This window comes from Penicillium lagena (assembly GCF_028827675.1).
Source record: "Penicillium lagena strain IBT 129212 chromosome Unknown utg000001l_segment0_segment0, whole genome shotgun sequence".
NCBI classification, from domain to species: domain Eukaryota; kingdom Fungi; phylum Ascomycota; class Eurotiomycetes; order Eurotiales; family Aspergillaceae; genus Penicillium; species Penicillium lagena.
This window is the reverse complement of record NW_026623222.1, coordinates 1305183-1318126: the sequence shown is the minus strand read 5'-3', so window position 1 is coordinate 1318126 and position 12944 is coordinate 1305183. Positions and strand designations below refer to the sequence as shown.

The window sequence follows — 12944 nt, the reverse complement described above, 5'->3', positions numbered from 1 at the left end:
TGGGTCAGCCTCAGGATGCGGCAGCTGGATAAATTACCTGGGGGCCATTATTCTGACATTTAGTCTTTCCCCAAGTGCAGCCAAGCTCGTCGGCTCGGGTATACCCGCAACAAGATATTAGCCGACAATTGTCACCGGTCAGTGCGTATCATTAGCGACAGAGGATGGCTTCCGAACACTGATCGAGGGGCTTCATTGATGGTCAAAGACTGAGAATGGATTTCGACGAGGCAACGGAGTCTCTTATTATTTCTCATATTTATGGTTTCTGAAGTATGTTTGCTTCGGTTGGTAGAATGTAAGCAACTGCGCTAATAGTACGTCATTCATGACTTTCAATATTATTTTGAGAAAAGTTGAATCGAGTATAGGTTGAAGAGAAAGAAAATGATTTGTAGAGATATCTGCTAGCTACTTCATTCACACAATATTCTCCCTCCGCGCTGGCGACTCCTCGATATGATTGGTTGTACCCGTAGCAGCTTCAAGCGCCTTATCCCTGGATGACAAGTCCAAAGTCTTTTCTTCCTCGGTAGGATACGCACGCTTCAACATTGTGAAAGCAGATTGCTCGAACAGACGATCTGTGGATTCAATAGACCTTCCCTTCAGCTCGGGAAGGAAGAAAAATGCCCAGATCGCGCTCGCAAATGTGAATACCGCGAATATGAGATAGGCGCCCCATTTATCCAAGTTGAGCATCATGTATGGCGTGGCTCGAGTGATTGCAAAATTGAGCAACCATTGCCAGGCGAAGATCGATGACATGCAAATGGCACGAATGCGATTGGGAAAAATCTCGGAGGGCACAACCCAGGGAACAACGGACCAGCCGAAAGACCATCCAAATGCATAGATGTAGATAGCAACTACACCAACATATCCGCCGGCGCTGACCTGACCATTCTGGATAGTAGCCAACTTGACGAAGATTGTGAGATAAAGCAAGCAGCAAGCTTGGATTACCGCGCCAGTCATGAGTGGCTTGCGCCGGCCAACGTTGTCAATAATCAGGGAGGCGTAGACCACTGTGGTGCAGACTTTGACAATTCCATAGACGCCAGTCGCAAGCAAGGACGTGCTCGTTCCCGTTAGCCCCACAGATGCAAAGATTGCCGGGGCGAAATAGTTGATTGCGTTGGTGCCCGTCATCTGTTGGAATATCTGCAGGGTAAATGCCAGAATATATCGTCGCCGATTTGCTGGGACAGTACAGACTTCCTTGCAAAGACTGAAGACAGATGATCCTTTAACCGCGGCTGTTTCTGCTTTCACAGACTCGGTGATCTCTGCGGCCTCGATTGCAACGAAGGGATGGTCGGCAGGAAGTTGGCGATAGTACGTTAAATTTTGAATTGCTTCATCCGACCGATCATGGCTGATTAGGTACCGAGGGGATTCCCTTTGGAATATCATTCCAATAAGCAGAAGACCACCGGGAATCATCTGGATGGCCATTGGGATGCGCCATTGTTTGTTTGAGGGATTGCTCCAAATGCTCACGGCATACTGGATCGAGTTAGAAGGAATGGATAGCCAAGGAGAAAACCCGAAAACCTACATTTATCCAAAAGGCAAGAGAGAGTGAAGTCACGATAATAAGGTTGAAACAAGTAGTCATAGCGCCTCGGATTGCCTTCGGCGTGGTCTCGGAAATGTACATCGGTGCAACAACGGAGCACAGGCCAGTTGCAATACCAGCTATGACACGACCTGCATAGAGCGTGCCTGGATACGAGATCAGAAAAGTGTAACTTCTTTCGGCTTCGGATTGACTTACTGAGACGTGCAATCAGCTGGAGAATACAGCCGATGAGGAAGACAATAGCCCCGATAATCAAGGTCCATCTGCGACCAAGTCGATCCGCAGAGGTGTAGGCCAACAGAGCGCCCAGAACAGCGCCTGCTTGTAATGCGGTCACAATATTTGCGGAGAGATTTGGCGCCTGATACGCATTTGGGCCATTTGCTGTAAGGCCAAATGTCTCTTTAAAGGAAGGGAGGACGATGATGCCGCTGGGGGTAGAGAGTCAGCAACAGCTCCAAACATGGACTTCGATAATTATATTACCCAATATTCCCAGTATCAAATCCAAATAGAGATCCGGCCATACAGGCACTTCCCGTTGAGAACACTAGTCTCCAATTGAAGACCTCCCGAGGCATCGCCTTCACATCGGGGCTGGTTAGGAAGTTGGACATTTTGACGCTTGCTTGATGCCCATCCACTGTTTTGTTAAAATTGCAGGAAGGATTCCAAGATCTCCCATTTTATGGGGGAGCTAGGAGGGGTAAAATAGGTTCGTCGTCCTCGTCGGCTGAGATTTATCAAGCGATAGGCTATGTCGGTTGCGGGACCCCACATCCCCAGATTCTCGGGAATGCCCCAGTGCAGCAGGGCCGAGTCGGACTCAAATGTGAGATCAAGACACTTGGAGAGCGCTGATATAATGCGAATGAGATATGCCTGTATAGTACTTTCCAGATATAAAAACAGGCCGTTCGGTGATCTTGGAGTTTTCATGTGGACTGAAGATCTCTATTTCACGGAGAAGAAATAACTAGCAAACATTCTAGAACTAAGAACGAAATACACTCTATTTCGCTAGCTCAATTGAGTCTCATCCACATGGACAATTTTGATGCCTCGTCGTTCATATGTATAACTGACATAAACTCCACCTTCACCGTCGCTAATTATAGCGGGATAACTGAATTCACTCTCCCCGTCATTTACAATCCCCTAAGTTCTCGGATTAGTATATCGACGGACACCTGGATCAATTATATACATACAGTGTCAAATGCCACGATTTTTGAAAATCCAGTAGGTGGCGGCTTTGATTCGAGGATCACAACGACTTTCCAAGTTTTGCCCTCGTCTGATGAGCTTGATATCACCAAAGGTGTCCGAGGGCCCTATTTTATAATCTGTCAACTGACGCCAAAGAAATTCACAAAGGTAGACTTACCCATCTCTGCTGAACTGGATTGTGTACCACGAGCCAACTCCCATTGTCCAGGCGCAAAGCATCCAACCCACTATTGTTGTTAAACAGTGGGGTTAGATACATTTCACCCCAGGTCTCCCCATTGTCTTCAGAGTCAGCTCTGCCGACATGACCAGTAGAAGTTCTCGTGAACATTGATATCTTTCCAGGTGCAGAATTAATCAAGCTTGGTTGAATGGCACCTTCACCCGGCCAAGTTTCTCTGTTAATAATCACAAATGCAGATCTCGTCCAGGTCTTGCCTTGATCGTAAGAGGCATCGGTGAAGCAGTCCCACTTGCCATCGGGAGTTTCCAGTGATGCTGGTGCAATTATCTTCCCATCAGAAAGGACAAGCGGCTTATTCTTCACAGGGCCTCGACCACCTTTGAAAAGTTAGGATTGGCAAATGAAAAGCGAAATGCTTCTCACCTTCATCACCAGGGATGAGTTCGCGCGGCTTAGTCCAGGTTTTCCCTTCGTCGTCCGATTCGATGATATTTGTGCGCCATGAGGATATTGGAGATCCTACTTTATAGAACAGTAGGATTTTATTTCGTTCCGGGATTCTTAGCAAGACTGGATTCCAATGCGCAAGACCCTCTTCAGATGCCACTGGATATGGCTTGGTCCATGTAGCACCAGATTTGGACTTGTCAAGTCTGGAAATCCAGATTTTAGTGTCAGGAAGGCCTTCCTTTGTGCCACCAAACCAGGCACAGAGCAGGTCCTGATCTAAAAGAACGAGCGTGCTCGCATGGACCTCGGGCTGACGAGGATCAAGGTGGACTGGGAACGACATGCCGACGCTATTAGAGAGGAAGTGGTTATGAACCTGAATATGCCAGAAGTATAGTCATGTTGATATTTACTGCGCTCGTCTGTGCGTCAGTTGTAGGGCCACTCGACTCAGTTGGTTAGCCGGTCGAATCGACCAGATTCTCAGCCCGCCGCTGTAACCGATCGCTTATTTCTCTCATCTCGGGGTCATTCCGACCGCGTATTTTCTTTCTAGATCCTCCTCAGCAGGTTGCTCCATCACGCTACACCAAGAGGTAGCGATCGCTTCGTTGTTGATAATAGTTTTCTATTTGATATCGGTCAGACCTCCCTCGGAGGCGTTATGAACCCACAAATGGGCCTCGATGCCCTCGGCAGCGTTGCTCCAACGCATGGATCGTCGGCGAGCCATACAGATCAAGGAGCTCGCATTACAATCACCTCGGTGGATCCGAATAGCATTCCATCCCCAACAGCTGGGCAAATAATTGCCTCCAGTCTAGGCTCGCGTCTACAGCCCTCGAAGGATGCTAGACGATCTCGCCGAGGTTGTCTGACTTGTCGAAAGAGGTTCGTCGCGTCGACTTGTGTTTCCAGGCCGGTTTTTTTATTTGTTTTCTACTAAAATACCTTGTAGTTAATTGCTAATCCCCTCCAAAGGAAGGTAAAATGTGACGAAGGGCGCCCAGTCTGTGGACACTGCCATCGCCTGCGGCTTGGCTGCAATTATGAATCTGTAGCATCCCAGGACTCTTCAGCAGGGGTAGAGAAGCGTCGACAGAAACCATCTCTCCTACGACAGAAGCCTTCCATTTCAGGTAATAGGGGCTCAGTGGTAGGACAGCAAAGCCTGCCTCGTCCCGGAACTGATCATGTCGATCCAATTCGCCCACAGACTGTGGGCTTTGAGGGCGAAACTCTTCATGATTCTGAAACGGCGGCCTTTGGAAATCTTGCACCCAGCTTGAATCTGGATGCTTCGATGGGAAATCAACACTCGCAGCAAAGTTTTTCGGGCCCAGAGAATTGGGAATTGGAGCTGCTTGGTGAAGACAGTTTATGCACCAATATCCCTATTATTTCGAACTTCACAGCGGTTCAGCAATCAACTCCTTACGAATGTGTTCCATTTTCCTCCAGTCTTGCTCGATCCCTTTCAAGTTCTCTCACAGAAAACTGTTCCCCATTCGATGCAAATTCAACTGCAAAGAATGGGAATAGCGTCGCTGCTTTGTCGTTCCGGAGTTCTGAGCAAACGTCGTGCAGCCCGATAGATGAAATGACCCTTCTCAGACACTTTGTTAACTTTGCAGTGCCACCAATCCTGGTAGGCGTTGAGCCACGGTGGCATACTTATCGAGATGCCCTCCTCCGTCTTTCGAAATCCAGCCTTCCTCTACGCTACTCGATATGCGCCTTTTCCGCGTTATCGATTGAAGACCCGCCTTCCCAGCGGGCATCTCCAGCTGCAGAGTCATCTGATTTCTATTTTACTGTCGCAATGAACGAACTAAAGAAATTGCTCGAAAGCCAATCTGATGCAAACACCCAACTGGACTCCCGCGAGGCAATCTTGGGAAGTATATTCTTCTTATCATATGTTGGAATCATTGTATCCAAAGCTTCCAAGCGCTCTGCGGAACTATTGGATCAAGCTTATCTTCTGCTAAGTCAAAACGCACCTTCAACCTCGGCATTATGCAATAAACTTCAAATTTGGCTGAAATTACTGGATGCGAAGGTCGTAAGTGCAGGGGGCAGAGGCTTTCACTTGTACAGCAATCCAGACAGCCTAGATTTAAACACTGTCCAGGGCAGTGACTCGCCCGCCGGAGATGGCGAGCAAGTTAGCATGGAGACGGAAGATATTCTTTTCACTTCTCTCAACCGACAAGCCTACAACTTCTACCTTCAAGTGCTCAACTTCTCATGTCGAATCGCACATCTGGATAAATGGCATCGCTCTCGAGGATCTGTGGAAGACGAGCTAGAGGTATTGCTTGCAGCGGACAAGATAATGCGCGATCTCAATGCGCTTTGGACTCGCAGACCTGCAATTATTGATCTAGCGGATCAAAAAGGGCTCCAGCAGTATATCGGGTCTGGGTTAACAACTAAGGTACAGCATCACCTGAGGACTTACACGGCCAACTTCCATGCTTGCTTCATACATCTTCAACGAGTCGCATACGCGCAGTTGAAATCGATTCCGCAAATCAAACCTGCGGTATTGAAGATTGTGAATCTTTCACGGATGACATTAGAAGAAGGGCAATCCCTACCAGTCAGTATGCTGTGGCCGCTAATGATGGCTGCTTGCGAGGCTGAGGAAGAGGACACACAATCTTGGATTATTGAATGTATTGAGGGGATGAAGGTCAAGGTTGGAAATACCAGCAGGACAGCGAATCTAGTGCGTGAAATCATTGCGCGGCAGAAAAGCGGCCAGAGAGCAGACGCTAGGACTGTGATGCATGAGGCTTTCGAGGGAGAGTTTGCGATTATTTGATAATGAGCTCTTTGTCAGGTTAGATTGTTTTCTAACTCCGAGGTTCCTTTCTCTTCCATAAGTGGTATAGCCCAGGGGAGACCTAAGGATTGAGTTTGTATAATATGGAATACGTCAGAGTTATACGCTCGCCAGGTGGCCAGGTGAGGTAAAAAGTGGTAATTCTAAATAATAATAATAAAAGAAAAAATCTACTCTCTACTAATAGCTGCTAGTAGTTGTTGGTTTTCATAGTATTTACTATTTTATCAATTTTTTTTCTAATTTCTCGCACACTGTCAGACCGCAGTCCTGACACACTCCAGATAATCTAAGAGTATAGGTAGTAACTCGAGTAGTCAGGAGTAGCAAATTGACCTTTAAGTTACGGCGTATGCAGTTTATAAATATTTCGGTTGAATGACCGTTTTTGACCTAGGCGTCTGGTTAATAGATAAAGCTATTCTAGTCTATCTCTGCTCGTTTTGACTTGCTTCTGGGAGACATCTTGAATGTAAATTCTTATGGACAATGACTCTGACTCGAAATCTTAGATGTATCGAAGAATTTTGCATCGAAAGAAACAGAGCTGGTTATTCCTTTTTATATCTGCGCCAGCTGTTGTATACATATGTGTCATAAAATCCGACGCTAGGCCACATATGATGTTAGCTGGAACAAATTGTTAGAGCGGCGACTGCACCGCGGAAAGACCACGACCACTCGAGTCCTTTCCGCCGTCATCTCGAGTTACTACTACGTACATTACATCGAACCGCGATCTCTCAAGCTTTGCCGTTATTGGCAATTAACTGATCATCCACGGCCGTCGATCTGAAACCCGAAAGGGCTCCGGAGGGATTCCAGCGTCGCAAATGCGAGTGATTAACTATAGAGTCAGCAAATCAACAGGGAGCTGGTCAGCCACCATGAATAATGTGTAAGACACGGGGCGAATCAGGTGCGCTGCGATTTCTCCCGATCCTCTTAGCTATCATCGCCACCCGGAGTAGCATTCTGGCGAGGGGGTAACCTGGATAGTCCACTTGCCCGGGGAGGGCTAGCGAGGGGAAGGTTAAATGAATCATAAGCATCCTCGGTACTCCCTGTTCCAGGCACGCCACACGATTCGGGGTCTACCTATTAGCTAAGTTCTCCAGATGTCGATCGCAGGAGGGCACCGAGCGGTCTTCGGGATGCCTGTTTAAGGTCGTTATGGTCGAGAGAGGGTCATCCACGTCGATTATAGGTATATAGATCGATCACGATGAAAGGACTCTCGTAGCCATGCGTCGCTCATGCGTACTTCTCCAGGTTCTTGGATCTCGACCTCGTCCGCGCATAGTAATCCTGGCAGCCCAATTAGGCAGAATGGCCCGCTGACTCAGCATTCTCCGTACGTAATGCACCGGCCGACAGATCTCCCGGCCAATCAGCACGCACTGACTTATCTGCGGTGACAATTGCGAAGGCATAATCTGTTACGAGAGCAAAACGGGCAGGCCCAGAAAGCTGCTCTCCATATGTCATCATCCGGGCTGCTTTTTTTTCCCTCGTCCCCTCGTGCCTTCTTACCCTCTGCACTACGTACCTCTCTATTGTCGCGTGTTCAGGAATGACGGAGCGAACCATCCGCCATCTGATCTTGCTGCAATCGCTCGCGGGCTCGCCGGCCTGATTTTCTTTTCTTCGACTTGTTGCTCGCGGCCCCCGATCGAGTTTCCCGGAGATAACCAACCCTGATAAGCATATCGGACGTATGTGCTTGTTCGCTTCACCCCTACAATCAATCCTCTACCACCACAAATCATTCATCGGTCCTCTTATCTAACAGACGTCAATGCTCCAGTCACAACCGTCCTGTTACCAATCCGCCCCCGAACTTGTCCCTTGATTTGTGGAGTGGCAGTTCCTGGGGTTCCCTTACGTGACCAAATCGCGTAGCCCGAAGCTCTATCTAGGGATTCCCTCTTATCTTCATGGCCACAGTTATCACCATCCAGCCTTCCTCGACGGCTGGTCCAGCGGCCTCAACGGCCTACCCTCAAAACCACCATTCTCCCCCCGACCATCTCCGCCGCTCTCGGCCCCAGACGGCCGCCTCGCCCTCGACTCTATCGCCCTCCCCCAGCTCGGTCCACTCGACTCTCTCCCGTGCTCCGGGTCGGGATGGAGCCAGCTGCGACGCCTGTCTTCGGAGAAGGAGCAGGTGTGCTATGAATGAAATGGTCAACAAATGCTACTCGTGCGACTTTCATCGGCAGGACTGCACTTTTCATCTCTCCGCCGTCCCGCCCGCGGATGTCCCGCCCAAGAAGCGGAAACTGGACGATTCCTCCGCTCGAGAGCATGTGGATTCCGTGAAACGTTCATCGACTGTTCAATCGGCTCATTACGCACACTCCACCCACGAGACTCCTCCGCTCCGGAGCACCCACAACATGATTCGCCCTGGGTTCTTCAACCTCTCGACACAATCCATTGGGATGACTACGGAATTGGAACCCGCACTACTCGACTACCTTCCGCTAGATGAGCACGACGAGTGCACAGTTTCAACATCCCGGGTGCGCCGGTGTGCCGACGACGGCACTTTCATGCGTGTTATTGATACTGTTCCTATCGGTGACTCGCAGGCCGTGTCACTCGATGCTATCGAGAGCCTGGTCGCACCATACGGTGCAACCCTGATTGAGAAGTTTTTTGATCATGTACACCCTTCGTTCCCCATCCTGATGGAAGAAGCGTTCCGTCAATCGTACCGAGAACGGCGAGGACTGTCGCCTTTACTTCTCTCAGCAGTCTATGTTTTAACTCTCAAGTTCGTCGATGTGGGAGCGGCCTCGCAGACTGTACGACGACCCGATGCGGCTAGGTTGGAGAGCACGGCAATGAAACTGCTGATGGACTCTCTCCCATCTCCAAGCATTTCTACTATCCAAGCAGGTCTGCTCTTGACCCAAAAATCCACTTTGGCCACTTCCTCTCTCAACGGCCAGATGGTCACAGCCGGCTTCGAGCTCGGTCTGCACCAGGACTGCTCGAACTGGCGTATGGAGACTTGGGAGAAAGGTTTGCGGAGACGGCTCGCATGGGCGCTGTACATGCAGGACAAGTGGTCCTCGCTTGTCCATGGCCGTCCTTCTCATATCTTTGCCTTCAACTGGACTGTCAAAGATCTTGTGGAGGAGGATTTCTCGGATGCATTTGCTTCTGGCACCGACTCTGCCCATGACGAAGCAGCCGTTGGACACGGGCCCCTTCTCTTCTGCCACATGGTTGCCCTAACCACGATTTTGTCGGATGTTCTGGATCGATTTTACACCCTGAAGGCCATTGATGACTTCAAGGCGGCTGGGAAGCAACGTACGCGCCTAATCCTCGACAAGGCCAAGCCTGCACAGATCCGCTTAAAGGAGTGGTTCTCATCCTTGCCGGCAGCATTGAAAATGGAGTCGTCCTCCGGAGAGCTTGTCGAAACCATTACCGATGAACACGCCCGCAATGGTGCTCTGCACTTGGCCTACTTCGCCACGGAGATCACCCTTCATCGATACATCGTGCGCTCCCTCTCCGAAGACGGAACGGACTCGTATCTGGCTCACATTTGCCGCTCGGCTGCGAAGACGCGTCTCATCTCTGCCATGGATTTTGTGAACAGACTGCGGCCCGCTCACCTACGATCGTTCTGGCCTGCCTCCGCACGCACGAACTTCTCTCTCATCGGCTCCTTTGGAATGCTGCTGCGCATCACTGCCCCGAGCAAGGAAGAGGCTGAATTCTATCGGGTCCGGCTTTGTGAGTATCGCTGGACTCTGAGCGTCAGCCACAAGAATGCCGAGTTCATGAGCTTCGCGCTTGAGAGCCTTGACAACGCCTCCGCTCTGGATAAACACGTGCCCGCTAAGCCTGGCGTCGAGGAGCTGATGGCCAACTCGGCAAAGTCTGCCCCTCGGTTACCCGTTACAAGTGTTGTCTCGTACGATGACTCAATGATGGATGCTGACGGCACCCTCGGTGGTACAGCTGCTTCATCGTCTGTCATGTCGGGGCTTGCTTCTCCGGCAACCTCTGTTAGTGATGGAGAAGAAGAGCACGATATGTCTATGCCTCCTCTTTGATCATGTCCTTCCTCATCCACTCCCTCCCCAAAATAACCCCCTCTTCTTCCTCAAACCTCCGCTTCCTCTCTCACATATCTTCTCATTCTCCCTCGCCCTTTCCTCTTTCTTTCAATTCTTATTTTCTACCCATGGCGTATCGACGGAGTCCATCCTTCTCAGCGTTTGAATGATTTGCATGATGGACTTGATGCTTGAACTATTACCCCTGTACCTGACTGCTTGTGCCAGTCGCAGCAATATGGATGTTTTGTTATGATGGATTCCCTTGGTTAGGTTTCTTGTGCGTGACGTGGGTCTTGGGACTCGCCCTTTTGATAGATCGGACCTGGGATAGGATATAGATCGGTTTATGAATGAATGATTGACCTATTTGAAACTCCTCAGCAAGTCGTAATAGTATGCACAATCAAAGTTGATCACATATGTTGACTAAATCTTATGCCATGGGAAGTCGGTGATGCTGCCCTTAGTTTGGCAATAACTTCGAGAAATGGCACTGCGGATTGGGTATCCCATGGAAGTGTCTTAAAGCAATATATATATTTGAAAAAAAGCTCCAGGTTCTCCCTCAGACTGTGCACATGCTGCAAGAAGTCAGGTTTCAATTGGTAATAGAAACGCGAGAGCGCCTTCATCCCCCGCATTAATTCTCAACTGCCGAGGCGGAAACGGCTGCATGTTTCGGCTCTTGAACGAGATGAGGTTTAGACATGATTTTTGTCCTCTCTTGTTCCTGATAACATATCATTGGCCCCGACGAAAGCGCCCTGATAGCGGATAAACACGGCGGTGGTGGCGGAGATAATGCGGACTCTCGATTTCATGGCTTGTATATAGAGAGTTGGTCCACTCTGCAGGTTACATCAAGACGGTAATGATCTCACACGGCCTTGGTCTCCACAGAGCTAGACAGGACATTGGTATTCAGTCCTTACCCTCGGAAACACCCAACAGACACGCCCACTATGATTTGGGATCAAAACATTCTCCGGTCTCGCTTTTGCAATGCTCTTTCTGAGATGTATAAGAGCGAAGTCCCTCTTTATGGAAACCTGATCGATGTGGTTTGGGAAGCGGACGCCAAAACAGTCCAAGACAGCCAGAAACTTGGAGTTCTGCAGGCCATTGACCCAGATGATGTTCTTCCCTCGCGACATCGAGTTGAAAGACACGGTGCCATCCGACTGGGTACGGCATATGAGTTAGCCACGATCCGCCGCATGTTCGCTGTCATGGGCATGTACCCTGTTGGCTACTACGATCTTAGTCTAGCAGGATTTCCTATGCATGCTACGGCTTTCCGTCCCAAGACCCAAGAAGCTCTGGCTCGCAACCCCTTCCGCGTCTTCACGACAGTGCTACGCATGGAGCTTTTGACTGAGAAGACGAGAAATTTGGCGCAGAGAGCGCTAGAACAAAGAGATATCTTCCCACCTAGACTTCTTGAGCTTCTCGACCATGCCGAAACAAAAGGTGGCTTGACACCGGAAGAGTGTACGGAGTTTATTGCCAACGGCTTAGAGACATTCCGGTGGCATTCAAAAGCGACCGTCAGCTTGGACGAATACAAGATACTCAAAGCCGAACATCCCTTGATTGCCGACATTGTGTCTTTTCCTAGCTCTCACATTAATCATCTCACACCTCGCACAATCGACATCGACCTAGTGCGACGGCTAATGCTTGATCACGGTATGCCCGCTAAGGAGCGCATTGAAGGCCCCCCAAAAAAGGTCTTGCCCGATTTTGTTGCGACAAACCAGCTTTAAGGCGTTAGAGGAGACCGTCTACTTCCGAGATACATCAGACACGTACATAAAAGGCTCACATACAGCTCGTTTTGGAGAGGTAGAGCAACGAGGCTACGCTTTAACCCGCGAAGGTCGGCAACTATACGATCGAATCCTAAACCGAGTCAATGCAGAGGCTACGATGCAAGGAATCACAGGCGCAAATTACGACAAGCTCTTGGCAGAGCACTTTGAAGCCTTTCCGGACACCTTATCAGCACTCCATGATAAGAATCTAGCATACTTTTGCTACGGCTTGACACCAACCGGAGAGCGAATCGCAAATGATAGTACTTCAGCCGCAGTAGAATTAGGAGACTCGACGGTCTCCATTTCACAATTGCTAAAGAAAGACATTGTGATGTATGAGCCTCTAACCTACGAGGACTTCTTGCCATTGTCTGCTGGTGGCATCTTCAACTCCAATCTGGGAAATGGGTATGAGTCCCAGTCCAAGCAGCTCATCATGAACGCAGACCCGGATCTCGATGACTTTCAGCGGTGCCTCGGGACACATGTGGCGGATGAATTTCATCTTTATGCTGAAATACAGAAGGAGTCACTGGAAAGCTGTCGGGTGCAACTGCAATTGAAGGAAGTCACACTGTAGGCGGGAGGCTATTCACAGACAGAAGCTTCTGTTTCTTTCTACTATTGGCTCCTAAACAAACAACAGTCCTTTTACCCGTTTTGCCAGTTAGTATTATTAAAATAGACTAGTCAGGTTCTTTCGCGAGGCTCGCCGGATTGGGGAGGTGTGACAAAAGTATCG

At 49.4% G+C, this 12944-nt stretch overlaps 5 protein-coding genes across 5 annotated transcripts; 3 read left to right on the top strand and 2 right to left on the bottom strand.

Annotated features, from left to right (window-relative positions):
- Positions 1-420: 420 nt before the first annotated feature.
- N7510_000586 (sugar porter family MFS transporter) lies at positions 421-2202 on the bottom strand (the record flags this gene model as incomplete). The annotated part of the gene is made up of 4 exons (XM_056972515.1): positions 421-1509; positions 1562-1728; positions 1781-2016; positions 2072-2202. The coding sequence occupies 4 exons, from the start codon at positions 2200-2202 to the stop codon at positions 421-423; spliced, it is 1623 nt and encodes a 540-aa protein (XP_056837632.1).
- Positions 2203-2605: 403 nt separating this feature from the next.
- N7510_000585 (sialidase family protein) lies at positions 2606-3792 on the bottom strand (the record flags this gene model as incomplete). The annotated part of the gene is made up of 4 exons (XM_056972514.1): positions 2606-2743; positions 2797-2919; positions 2973-3376; positions 3423-3792. 4 exons carry the CDS (start codon positions 3790-3792, stop codon positions 2606-2608), a joined length of 1035 nt encoding a protein of 344 aa, XP_056837631.1.
- Positions 3793-5049: 1257 nt separating this feature from the next.
- N7510_000584 (uncharacterized protein) lies at positions 5050-6279 on the top strand (the record flags this gene model as incomplete). The annotated part of the gene is made up of 2 exons (XM_056972513.1): positions 5050-5514; positions 5584-6279. 2 exons carry the CDS (start codon positions 5050-5052, stop codon positions 6277-6279), a joined length of 1161 nt encoding a protein of 386 aa, XP_056837630.1.
- A 1958-nt stretch (positions 6280-8237) lies between these two features.
- Positions 8238-10379, top strand: N7510_000583 (putative C6 transcription factor (OTam); the record flags this gene model as incomplete). Its single annotated transcript, XM_056972512.1, has 1 exon — positions 8238-10379. One exon carries the CDS (start codon positions 8238-8240, stop codon positions 10377-10379), a length of 2142 nt encoding a protein of 713 aa, XP_056837629.1.
- A 968-nt stretch (positions 10380-11347) lies between these two features.
- N7510_000582 (uncharacterized protein) lies at positions 11348-12782 on the top strand (the record flags this gene model as incomplete). The annotated part of the gene is made up of 2 exons (XM_056972511.1): positions 11348-12074; positions 12160-12782. 2 exons carry the CDS (start codon positions 11348-11350, stop codon positions 12780-12782), a joined length of 1350 nt encoding a protein of 449 aa, XP_056837628.1.
- Positions 12783-12944: the final 162 nt, after the last annotated feature.